This window comes from Bufo bufo, chromosome 2 (genome assembly GCF_905171765.1).
Source record: "Bufo bufo chromosome 2, aBufBuf1.1, whole genome shotgun sequence".
NCBI lineage: Eukaryota > Metazoa > Chordata > Amphibia > Anura > Bufonidae > Bufo > Bufo bufo.
In genome coordinates, this window is record NC_053390.1 from 566,274,002 (window position 1) to 566,287,650 (window position 13,649).

General features: G+C 41.7%; 1 protein-coding gene across 5 annotated transcripts in view; it reads left to right on the top strand.

The window, feature by feature from the left end:
• Window positions 1-13,649, top strand: part of PDLIM5 (PDZ and LIM domain 5) — a 207,458-nt gene that overhangs the window by 177,057 nt on the left and 16,752 nt on the right. For all 5 annotated transcript variants that reach the window (XM_040418165.1, XM_040418167.1, XM_040418168.1 and 2 more), the window contains one exon: window positions 9,479-9,650. In XM_040418165.1, coding sequence (XP_040274099.1) covers window positions 9,479-9,650 — 172 coding nt within the window. The remainder of the gene's footprint in view (window positions 1-9,478; window positions 9,651-13,649) is intronic.

Genomic DNA, 13,649 nt, shown 5'->3' on the forward strand with positions numbered 1-13,649 from the left:
TGAAGTCTATGATGATTTTACTACTTTCCTATGGAGCCCTATTACAGGCAAGGGCTCCATAGGAAATACTATGCAGCAGCCTCCTGTCATTCACAGAGACCGGGGCTGCTGCATACATGCTTGGGCTCCTTCAATCGCTGCACGGGGGAGCCGGAGCACAGCGCACTCTGATTCCGAGGTCAGGATTGACCACGGCATCTGAGGGGTTAAATGTCCGCGATCGGCATTACTGCCGGTTGCGGACATTAGGAAGCAGGTGGCTATGGAGCCCGGAGCGGGCGCCATCTTTAAACACACGCCCGATGACGTACATGTATGTCATCGGGCGTGAAAGGGTTAAGAATAATATGGTGTATGCATAAACCAAAGTCAGGTTACACCAACATTTTCTGCCATTTTAATTAAGCGGAGCTGCTTGGCAGCAGCTTTATAAATGCCCCTTTGTCAATGTAATCTATTTGCATACAGGTGAAAAATTAGAATATCGTGCAAAGTTCATTTATTTCAGTAAGGCCTAGTTCACACGAACGTATGGCTTTTATAGTTTTTTGCGGTCTGTTTTTCACGGATCCGTTGTTCCGTTTTTGAGTTCCGTTGTGTTTCCGTTTTTCCGTTCCGTTTTTTCCGTATGCCATGTACAGTATACAGTAATTACATAGAAAAAATTGGGCTGGGCATAACATTTTCAATAGATGGTTCAGAAAAAACGGAACGGATACGGAAGACATACGGATGCATTTCCGTATGTGTTCCGTTTTTTTTTGCGGACCCATTGACTTTAATGGAGCCACGGAACGTGATTTGCGGCCAAATATAGGACATGTTCTATCTTTCAACGGAACGGAAATACGTAAACGGAATGCATACGGAACACATTCCGTTTTTTTTGCGGAACCATTGAAATGAATGATTCCGTATACGTACCGTATACGGAACACAAAAAAACGGCCCGTACACCCGCAAAAAAAAGTTTGTGTGAACTAGGCCTAATGCAACTTAAAAGGTGAAACTAACATATGAGATGGACTCATTACATGCAAAGCGAGATATTTCAAGCCTTTATTTGTTATAATTTGGATGATTATGGTTTACAGCTTATGAAAACCCCAAAGTCGCAATTTTGAGGTACCCTTTGCTCAGGGGGTATGAATTAGCCAACTAGAGTGTGATACTTTGAGCCTAGAATATTGAACCTTTTCACAAAACTCTAATTTTAAGCTGCATTAATGCAACTCCTTTTAATTTGCATTACTGAAATGAACTTTTGCACGATATTCGAATTTTTCACGTTTCACCTGTATATACTTTCATAAATATGCCCCAGTGAATTTTTCCTGGAATTTTTGAAAATACATGTATACCACTGGTGATTTATAAGGGTACTTTGACACTTGCGGCAGAGTGATCCGGCAAGCAGTTCCGTCGCTGGACAGCATTTGTAGACTGATCCATAGGCAGATCCGTCTCACAAATGCATTGCAAGAACGGATCCATCTGTCCGTTTGTCATATGGACAAATGGATCAGTTTCTATTTTTTTCCCACATTTTTAAAGGTCTGCGCATGCGCAGACCGGAAGGACAGATCTGGCATTGCGGTATTTTTAATGCCGGATCCGGCACTAATGCATTTCAATGTAAATTAATACCGGATCCGGCATTCCGGCAAGGGTTCCGGAGTTTTGGACGGAGATAAAACCGCAGCATGCTGCGGTATTATCTCCATCCTGAAAAGTCAAAAAGACTGAACTGAAGACATCCTGATGCATCCTGAATGGATTTCTCTCCATTCAAAATGCATGGGGATAAAACTGATCAGTTATTTTCCGGTATTGAGACCCTAGGGCTGAACTCTATGCCGGAAAAGAAAAACGCTAGTGTGAAAATACCCTTAGATAGTTAGCTTTTCCTCACTTTATGTTCTTAACCACCTCCGGACCGCCTAACGCAGGATCGCGTTCCGGAGGTGGCAGCGCTGCGCACAGTCACGCATATACGCGTCATCTCGCGAGACGCGAGATTTCCTGTGAACGCGCGCACACAGGCGCGCGCGCTCACAGGAACGGAAGGTAAGAGAGTTGATCTCCAGCCTGCCAGCGGCGATCGTTCGCTGGCAGGCTGGAGATGTGTTTTTTTTAACCCCTAACAGGTATATTAGACGCTGTTTTGATAACAGCGTCTAATATACCTGCTACCTGGTCCTCTGGTGGTCCCCTTTGTTTGGATCGACCACCAGAGGACACAGGTAGCTCAGTAAAGTAGCACCAAGCACTACACTACACCCCCCCCCCATCACTTATTAACCCCTTATTAGCCCCTGATCACCCCTAATCACCCCTGATCACCCCATATAGACTCCCTGATCACCCCCCTGTCATTGATTACCCCCCTGTCATTGATCAACCCCCTGTAAAGCTCCATTCAGACGTCCGCATGATTTTTACGGATCCACTGATAGATGGATCGGATCCGCAAAACGCATCCGGACGTCTGAATGAAGCCTTACAGGGGCATGATCAATGACTGTGGTGATCACCCCATATAGACTCCCTGATCACCCCCCTGTCATTGATTACCCCCCTGTCATTGATTACCCCCCTGTAAAGCTCCATTCAGATGTCCGCATGATTTTTACGGATGCACTGATACATGGATCGGATCCGCAAAACGCATCCGGTCGTCTGAATGAAGCCTTACAGGGGCATGATCAATGACTGTGGTGATCACCCCCCTGTCATTGATTACCCCCCTGTAAAGCTCCATTCAGATGTCCGCATGATTTTTACGGATGCACTGATAGATGGATCGGATCCGCAAAACGCATCCGGACGTCTGAATGAAGCCTTACAGGGGCATGATCAATGACTGTGGTGATCACCCCATATAGACTCCCTGATCACCCCCCTGTCATTGATTACCCCCCTGTCATTGATTACCCCCCTGTAAAGCTCCATTCAGATGTCCGCATGATTTTTACGGATGCACTGATAGATGGATCGGATCCGCAAAACGCATCCGGACGTCTGAATGAAGCCTTACAGGGGCATGATCAATGACTGTGGTTATCACCCCATATAGACTCCCTGATCACCCCCCTGTAAAGCTCCATTCAGATGTCCGCATGATTTTTACGGATGCACTGATACATGGATCGGATCCGCAAAACGCATCCGGTCGTCTGAATGAAGCCTTACAGGGGCATGATCAATGACTGTGGTGATCACCCACCTGTCATTGATTACCCCCCTGTAAAGCTCCATTCAGATGTCCGCATGATTTTTACGGATGCACTGATAGATGGATCCGATCCGCAAAACGCATCCGGACGTCTGAATGAAGCCTTACAGGGGCATGATCAATGACTGTGGTGATCACCCCATTAAGACTCCCTGATCACCCCCCTGTCATTGATCACCCCCCTGTCATTGATTACCCCCCTGTAAAGCTCCATTCAGATGTCCGCATGATTTTTACGGATGCACTGATAGATGGATCCGATCCGCAAAACGCATCCGGACGTCTGAATGAAGCCTTACAGGGGCATGATCAATGACTGTGGTGATCACCCCATATAGACTCCCTGATCACCCCCCTGTCATTGATTACCCCCCTGTAAAGCTCCATTCAGATGTCCGCATGATTTTTACGGATGCACTGATAGATGGATCGGATCCGCAAAACGCATCCGGACGTCTGAATGAAGCCTTACACGGGCGTGATCAATGACTGTGGTTATCACCCCATATAGACTCCCTGATCACCCCCCTGTCATTGATCACCCCCCTGTCATTGATCACCCCCCTGTCATTGATCACCCCCCTGTCATTGATCACCCCCCTGTCATTGATCACCCCCCTGTCATTGATCACCCCCCTGTCATTTATCACCCCCCTGTCATTTAGCACCCCTCTGTAAGGCTCCATTCAGATATTTTTTTGGCCCAAGTTAGCAGAATTTTTTTTTTTTTTTCTTACAAAGTCTCATATTCCACTAACTTGTGTCAAAAAATAAAATCTCACATGAACTCACCATACCCCTCACGGAATCCAAATGCGTAAAATTTTTTAGACATTTATATTCCAGACTTCTTCTCACGCTTTAGGGCCCCTAGAATGCCAGGGCAGTATAAATACCCCACATGTGACCCCATTTCGGAAAGAAGACACCCCCAGGTATTCCGTGAGGGGCATATTGAGTCCATGAAAGATTGAAATTTTTGTCCCAAGTTAGCGGAACGGGAGACTTTGTGAGAAAAAAATTAAAAATATCAATTTCCGCTAACTTGTGCCAAAAAAAAAAAATTTCTATGAACTCGCCATGCCCCTCATTGAATACCTTGGGGTGTCTTCTTTCCAAAATGGGGTCACATGTGGGGTATTTATACTGCCCTGGCATTCTAGGGGCCCCAAAGCGTGAGAAGAAGTCTGGTATCCAAATGTCTAAAAATGCCCTCCTAAAAGGAATTTGGGCACCTTTGCGCATCTAGGCTGCAAAAAAGTGTCACACATCTGGTATCGCCGTACTCAGGAGAAGTTGGGGAATGTGTTTTGGGGTGTCATTTTACATATACCCATGCTGGGTGAGAGAAATATCTTGGTCAAATGCCAACTTTGTATAAAAAAATGGGAAAAGTTGTCTTTTGCCAAGATATTTCTCTCACCCAGCATGGGTATATGTAAAATGACACCCCAAAACACATTCCCCAACTTCTCCTGAATACGGCGATACCACATGTGTGACACTTTTTTGCAGCCTAGGTGGGCAAAGGGGCCCATATTCCAAAGAGCACCTTTAGGATTTCACAGGTCATTTACCTACTTACCACACATTAGGGCCCCTGGAAAATGCCAGGGCAGTATAACTACCCCACAAGTGACCCCATTTTGGAAAGAAGACACCCCAAGGTATTCTGTGAGGGGCATGGCGAGTTCCTAGAATTTTTTATTTTTTGTCACAAGTTAGTGGAAAATGCTTATTTTTTTTTTTTATTTTTTTTTTCATACAAAGTCTCATATTCCACTAACTTGTGACAAAAAATAAAAACTTCCATGAACTCACTTTGCCCATCAGCGAATACCTTGGGGTCTCTTCTTTCCAAAATGGGGTCACTTGTGGGGTAGTTATACTGCCCTGGCATTCTAGGGGCCCAAATGTGTGGTAAGGAGTTTGAAATCAAATTCTGTAAAAAATGACCTGTGAAATCCGAAAGGTGCTCTTTTGAATATGGGCCCCTTTGCCCACCTCGGCTGCAAAAAAGTGTCACACATCTGGTATCTCCGTAATCGGGAGAAGTTGGGGAATGTGTTTTGGGGTGTCATTTTACATATACCCATGCTGGGTGAGAGAAATATCTTGGCAAAAGACAACTTTTCCCATTTTTTTATACAAAGTTGGCATTTGACCAAGATATTTATCTCACCCAGCATGGGTATATGTAAAAAGACACCCCAAAACACATTCCTCAACTTCTCCTGAATACGGGGATACCAGATGTGTGACACTTTTTTGCAGCCTAGGTGGGCAAAGGGGCCCACATTCCAAAGAGCACCTTTCGGATTTCACAGGTCATTTACCTACTTACCACACATTTGGGCCCCTAGAATGCCAGGGCAGTATAACTACCACACAAGTGACCCCATTTTGGAAAGAAGAGACCCCAAGGTATTCGCTGATGGGCATAGTGAGTTCATGGAAGTTTTTATTTTTTGTCACAAGTTTGTGGAATATGAGACTTTGTATGAAAAAAAAAAAAAAAAAAAAAAAATCATCATTTTCCACTAACTTGTGACAAAAAATAAAAAATTCTAGGAACTCGCCATGCCCCTCACGGAATACCTTGGGGTGTCTTCTTTCCAAAATGGGGTCACTTGTGGGGTAGTTATACTGCCCTGGTATTCTAGGGGCCCAAATGTGTGGTAAGGAGTTTGAAATCAAATTCAGGAAAAAATGAGGAGTGAAATCCGAAAGGTGCTCTTTGGAATATGGGCCCCTTTGCCCACCTAGGCTGCAAAAAAGTGTCACACATCTGGTATCCCCGTACTCAGGAGAAGTTGAGGAATGTGTTTTGGGGTGTCTTTTTACATATACCCATGCTGGGTGAGATAAATATCTTGGTCAAATGACAACTTTGTATAAAAAAATGGGAAAAGTTGTCTTTTGCCAAGATATTTCTCTCACCCAGCATGGGTATATATAAAATGACACCCCAAAACACATTCCCCACCTTCTCCTGAGTACGGAGATACCAGATGTGTGACACTTTTTTGCAGCCTAGGTGGGCAAAGGGGCCCATATTCCAAAGAGCACCTTTCGGATTTCACAGGTCATTTTTTACAGAATTTGATTTCAAACTCCTTACCACACATTTGGGCCCCTAGAATGCCAGGGCAGTATAACTACCCCACAAGTGACCCCATTTTGGAAAGAAGAGACCCCAAGGTATTCGCTGATGGGCATAGTGAGTTCATAGAAGTTTTTATTTTTTGTCACAAGTTAGTGGAATATGAGACTTTGTAAGGAAAAAAAAAAAAAAAAAAAAATCATCATTTTCCGCTAACTTGTGACAAAAAATAAAAAGTTCTATGAACTCACTATGCCCATCAGCGAATACCTTAGGGTGTGTACTTTCAGAAATGGGGTCATTTGTGGGGTGTTTGTACTGTCTGGGCATTGTAGAACCTCAGGAAACATGACAGGTGCTCAGAAAGTCAGAGCTGCTTCAAAAAGCGGAAATTCACATTTTTGTACCATAGTTTGTAAACGCTATAACTTTTACCCAAACCATTTTTTTTTTACCCAAACATTTTTTTTTTATCAAAGACATGTAGAACTATAAATTTAGAGCAAAATTTCTATATGGATGTCGTTTTTTTTGCAAAATTTTACAACTGAAAGTGAAAAATGTCATTTTTTTGCAAAAAAATCGTTAAATTTCGATTAATAACAAAAAAAGTAAAAATGTCAGCAGCAATGAAATACCACCAAATGAAAGCTCTATTAGTGAGAAGAAAAGGAGGTAAAATTCATTTGGGTGGTAAGTTGCATGACCGAGCAATAAACGGTGAAAGTAGTGTAGGTCAGAAGTGTAAAAAGTGGCCTGGTCTTTCAGGGTGTTTAAGCACTGGGGGCTGAGGTGGTTAAATGGGTTTTCTGAGATCCTTAAAAAATCTGAGCAGCCAATGACATAAAATAAGAAAAGAAACTTTACTTACCGTTGAATCCCCCACTGCCCCTGTGCCGTCACTCTGGTGCTATTCCAAATTAAATGACATGCGCTCTCTATTATGCTTTGGAAAAAATAAATGTAAAAAGTTGTTGTTTCATTTCATTCGCAATAGGAAAGTACGAATGATGCAATAAACCCTACTATATACAAGTATACAATAAAAACACAAACCTAGTTGAGATTCCTACATGGTACAGGTGCTTCCTTTATCTTCCTCAGAATGTCACTACTTTAAATGCTTTATATGCATCATTGCAATCACAATTGTAAATCTGCCAAGTAGGTTTTTCCTGGAATTATTGAAAATCTACTGTATATTTTCCAATGCTGATCAGTAACTTAGTTGCTGTACTTGTTTATATAAAATAGATCATAAATTGTCAGGGGCCCCATGCTGTGCTGTTTTTCTCATGTTTGTATTTTTTGCCTTTGTAGGTTTTGTACTCTTAAAATAATTTTATAAAAAAATATTCATCGAAAATTTTGAATTGGCTTGTATTTTGAAGGTTTAAGAAAACATTTTTCCATTTTAACAATAGAAATGCAGTATATTGTACACAATGGGGAAGATAATATAATAAGGGTCCATTCACACGTCCATAGAATGGGTCCGGATCCGTTCCGCAACGTTGCGGAACGAATCCGGACCCATTCATTCTCTATAGGGCCGGAAGAGATGCGGACAGCACACAGTGTGCTGTCCGTATCCAGATTTCCGGAGCGCAGCCCGATCTTCCGGTCCGTGGCTCCCGAAAAAAATAGAACATGTTCTATTCTTGTCCGTTATTACAGACAAGAATAGGCAGTTCTATGGGGGTGCCGGCCTGGTGTATTTTGGACGTGTGAATGGACCCTAAAACAATTTATGTACAAATACACAATATAAGTGCAAACCTAGTTGAGATTCCTACATGGCAGATGTGCTCGCTATGATGGACTCTTTGTCCTCCTTAGAGAATTGTCATTGCTATAAATGCTTCACATGCATCACTGCCAACACAATTGTACAGGCCTAGGGGGTCTACTGATCTGTGTTTAAAATGATTTTTAGTTTCTACTTTTTTTCCCCCTAAAGTTAAATTACATTAAAAAAAAAATCCATTTTGTTTTGAGGTGCAGTTAATAGGATACAATTAGCTCTTGGCAACACACCACAAAATAACACTTTATGAATAAGGCCAATTTCAAATGAGCGTATTCACTGTGGGAAACACACTCAGTGTGGGAGCTGTATTTCCTGTTATGGACACTGCTCATCTGGAGTTGTTTTGCAGCATCATAAGGATTTATGATGTTATGAATTCCTTCCTGGCCGTAAGTCTGCTGAACTTTAGTCACATAATGCCTGATCTAAAGTTTGGCAAACTCTTGGTCGGGAAGAAATGTTTCCCGCAGTGAACACTCTTATTTGACTTTGCTGAACATAAATGTTAGTTAAAGAAAAACTCCAACATGCAAACAATAGATGACCCTTCTGCTACTGGTTTTAAACTGCATGTTCAGAAATTGGAAAATAAAGCAATACAATTTTTAGTTCGGAGCCTAAATGCAAATGTAGTACATAAATTACTTGTTACATATTTGGGTATAAGTTTTTTCATACACTAATAATCACAATGAGTATCGTATTTTTCTGAATATAACACGCACCTAGGATTTGGTGGAGAAAAATAAAAAATATTTTTCTTAATTATCAGTCCCCAGATCAGACTGTCATCAGACCCCTAAGCTCCATCAGCCTCAGATTAGACCCACCAGCCTCCATTAGTTTCACATCACACCCCCATCAACCTTAGATCAGAAGTAAAAAAAAAAAACTAAATAAACTTACCTCGTTTCCTCCAGACAGTGCTGCCACTCACTTATCATTCCCTGGTCTTCTCCCAGCCCGTGCTGTACTGTGACCTGACCGCACAGCATCAGGTCATAGTGCTTGCCTACATGGACTACGTCCTGACAATCTATGCAGTCAGGACAGTGCAGAGCGGGTCCCAGAAGAAGACCAGGGAGGGTGAGTAGAGCCAGCACAGTGCTTCCCTCACCACTCCCTAAACCTCCCGCATGCTGATGACCGCTTCGCTAATAGAAGTAGTCATTACGATTTGGACTATATGATGCAGTGCCATTTATCCCTCACTCAAAAATTGTATCTTATAATCCGAGAAATACGGTAAGTCATTGACATGCAATAATATTAAAGTATTAATAGTTTAATTATTAATAGAATTTTATCTGATTTGTTGCTTTTCTTTTAGGCCCATCAACTGGAAGGGTTTCAAGTGCACCATCTACAGTAAAACCAGCAACAAATAACAAGCCATTTGTACCACCTCCTGTAGATGATCAAGACACACTCTTCCAAAGGGCAGAGCATATACCTGCTGGAACACGTACCCCAATGTGTGCCAAGTGTAACCTAGTCATTAGGTAGGAAAAATGTATTTCTGGAACATGCTTATCCTTATATTTATTTAAAAAAATTTATAGCAAAAAATTACAAATAGCAAATCTTTTGTTTTTTTACAAACCTCTTTATTTAAGCTTGTAAACATTTTATGTAAGTAAGAGTCAACAGAGAACATCACGGCTCACAACAGAGAATATGACAAAGTAAACTAGTAATGTGCGCTAAGAACAATTCTGTCCATCAGAGTATAACTGTGAGTAGAGAAAATATGTGGGCACTAACAGTACGTAATCTCCCTTCACACTATGTGGCCAATCAAAAATTGTCATTATGGCCAACTAAGGAAGAATAATGTAAAAAAAAAAAACATGGATTCATTATATATTTATTTTTGTTGTCTTTATTTTTTCATTTTATGCTTTTTACAAGACCTTTTGGGGGCATTTAATTTTCTTTTTTTTTTATTGTTGATTTCTCCTGTAACTGGGGCTGACATATTAGCCCTGATGGGGAAAAAATAAACAAACCAGCACCTCCACAATAAGTGAATATAAGAACGCAGGTGCACGCTACCTTGGCTAAAACACACTTGGATTAGTAGAACTACAGGTAACAGCACTCTGCTAGTCAATTGCACAAAGATATAAGCTAACACTGAAAGAATAAATGCTTGGTGGTCATACTTACTGCAAATGCAGCTAGAAGCTCTTTGCGAATATAATTGATCAATAATCGCAATTATATTCGCAATTATATTCGCAAAGAGCTTCTAGCTGCATTTGCAGTAAGTATGACCACCAAGCATTTATTCTTTCAGTGTTTGCTTATATCTTTGTGCAATTGACTAGCAGAGTGCTGTTACCTGTAGTTCTACTAATATTTGCCCTGATTACAGGGAAAATACAGCCTCTAGAGAGGTTGTACAGGGCTGTAGAACCACATTTGAGAGCTGTTCTTGGTCGATGAAGACCCACCAGTTTGTGCAGATTCCCATCCTTCAGCAATCCCCTGATCGCCAGGACCAGGGCAGGAAACAACATTGCCACTTCCTGATCTCTATGCACAGCACTCATTAAGACCATAACCATAGCATTATCTCCACTACATCAAGAGATATAGCTGTTAGAAATCAATCCGGAATAAAGGCCGCTGACATTTGCTTTCAGTTTCACCTGCTATCACTTCTGACCCGATTTCTAACAGCCACATCTCCCAAAGTGGAGATAATGCTGTGATTCTGGTCTTATTTTAAAGCTTAGGCAGTTTTTAAACAAAGCCAGGCCCATATTTCTAGCTGCTACCAACCCTAAGATATGAAGAGTTAAAGTAGCCCTTTCCCCCCCTCACACTGCTGCCCATGGTCTGTTCAGGTTGAACTTTTAAAGTCCTTTCCACAATGTGTGAGCAGAGCTCGGGCAAGAACCATTAGGGGGTTAATGAAAAATATATATTTTTATTTTTAGGGATGATGGTTTTTAGTTTATTAAAAGTTGCCGATCCTAATTTAAACAGTAAAGCCTCATGCACACGTCCGTGAAACACGGACCGTGTGATACCGACCTTTATTTCTTCTGAGTGCAGGAGCGCACGGCGTCATTGGTTTCTATGACGCCGTGCGCTTCCTGCTGCCGCCGCAGTACAGTAATACACTGGTATGATCTATACCAGTGTATTACTGTACTGCAGCGGGAAGCGCACAGAGTCATAGCAACCAATGACGCCGTGCGCTCCTGCACTCAGAAGAAATCCAGGCCGGTATCACACGGTCCGTGTTTCACGGACGTGTGCATGAGGCTTAACTAAACTTTTTGTATAAGTTTTTGTTAAAATGTCTCTAATGCCCTAATAACATATATATTATAATATAATGCCCTAATAACAATTTCAATAATACACTTATGCCTCCCTAAAGCACACGTTTCGCTGTGCGCTTAAAATCTATTGTTCAGTAGTACAGAGAAGATTTTATGAATGGGTCGCAGCTCAGTGGGTATGGGCAGGAGCGCATATTGCAGTAGCAGGAGCCTGCTCCGCTCAGCTAATCCTGGTATATCACATGGTTACAGGGTACCCATGTGCTATGCCAGGATTTAGTAAACCTCCGGGGGGCACGGGCAGGAGCAGCAATATGCGCTCCTTCCCGTACTTACTGCGGCCCCATTCATAAAATCTGTTCTCCGTACACTGCAGACAAGTCAGCGGTGTACTGAAACATAGTTCTGGGCTTGACTCTTTTGATCACTGATATAAGGATTTGGAACATAGGAACATAGAATATGTCGGCAGATCAGAACCATTTGGCCCATCTAGTCTGCCCAATATACTGAATACTATGAATGTGCTTTGGAATCATTAGTATCTGTGGAGGACCAAGGTCCATTGTTAAGCACTGTTTAATGACAAAATTACAGTTGGTTGTCCATTTCTAGGAAACTATCTCAAAACTAACAACCAATACAGATGTGCTTCCTATTTTTTATTTTTGAAAAATACGGCCACTGCAACAAAAGATTTGCTGTCTACATAGAGCGGTGAAAGGGGAATATGCCTTAATGAAGCTAATATTCTCCTGCCTTTATGTATTGCTATTTGCTTTGCATGCCAACAATGAAGATACCTTCTTTGCAGCTTGTAAAATGTTCTGTCTGATTGCCTCATATCATATTTTACATGTCTGCAGCTGGCCGCTTTCCGCAGTTACAGTTCATGCCCTCGCTGGCTGAAGTACCTTGCAGTAAAGCGGGCAGTTGTATCAAGTGACCGTTCAGAACACCTGTTTTGAAGCCAAAATACATCCAGGACATGGATGCCTTACTCAACAGAATGCCAAGCCAGACATGATCGCTTAGATAGCAATCCTTTGTTTGTTAGCACACTTAATTATTCATTTTTGACTTTTTTTCATTTATTAAATATTTAAATGTGTCTCTAGATTGTTTACAAGGAACCTTTAATGAAATTGTACTGCCACATAGGTGCCAAGTAGATTTTCTTCTCTGGAAAGTGGTCTACATCATACTTTTTCCTGCATGATTCATTCAGGATGATGACTATTAACCTAGTAATAAGTATATTCTTTGTGAGTTATTAGGCATTACAGCAGTCCATTACATAGATTGAAAAGGGAGACCTGTCCATCAAGTTTAACCTTTCTCAAAGCTAGCTAATTAAATCCCAAGAAAGGCACAAAATAAACCCTCCTGTGCAATCGTAGCCCATTTGCCTCACAGGGGAAAAAAAGTTCTTTTTAATTCCACACGTGTTTTTGGGCAACTCCACTGGGTAAAGATTGTTATAACACTTAATGCATTAAAACTTGAAGACAATCTGTCACCAGCGACCTCTGCATAGACGCATAGCTGTGTTTCCCCTGATTAAAAGACTGTCTTTTTCTTTTGTTGATCTGATACTTCATCCCAGAGTTATGATACTTTTTGTTAATATGCAAATAAGGACTTTGGTGCAAAGAGGGCGTCACCATTGCTCTTGTTGCACGCAAGTTCCACTCCTTTCTGTGGCCAGTCTCTCCCTCTGTGCTTTGCCACTGCTTGGCCCTGTCAATCAAAGCAGCCAGGGAGAGACCTGTCACATTAAAGAGTGGAGCTCGGTTGTTCCATTGCTAGGCCTAAGTAAAGATGCCTTATCAGTGTAATGTATGATGCTCTAATTGAGTCACTACAGGGGGCTCTCTGGTCAGAGTGAATGATCTGACTCAAAAAGTCAAGTGAGGCTGTTTGCCCTGCTAAAAGTCCAAACAAACAGGAAGATAAGAGCCAGGGAAGGAAGTAGAATACACGGAGTGACTTCAAAAAATTTTATCTAAAAAACCATCCACCCCTTTTTTGTATAAAATAAAAAAAATACATAGAATATTCACATATAAGCTGTTGATATGAGCTAAAAAAATTGTGATGGTAGTGTCCCTTTAAATACCTTTGTCCAACTACCATAAGTATACAGATGCGGGGAGAACCAATCCCCTCATACTGATGTCTCTACTAAAGTGCTCACTATAACAA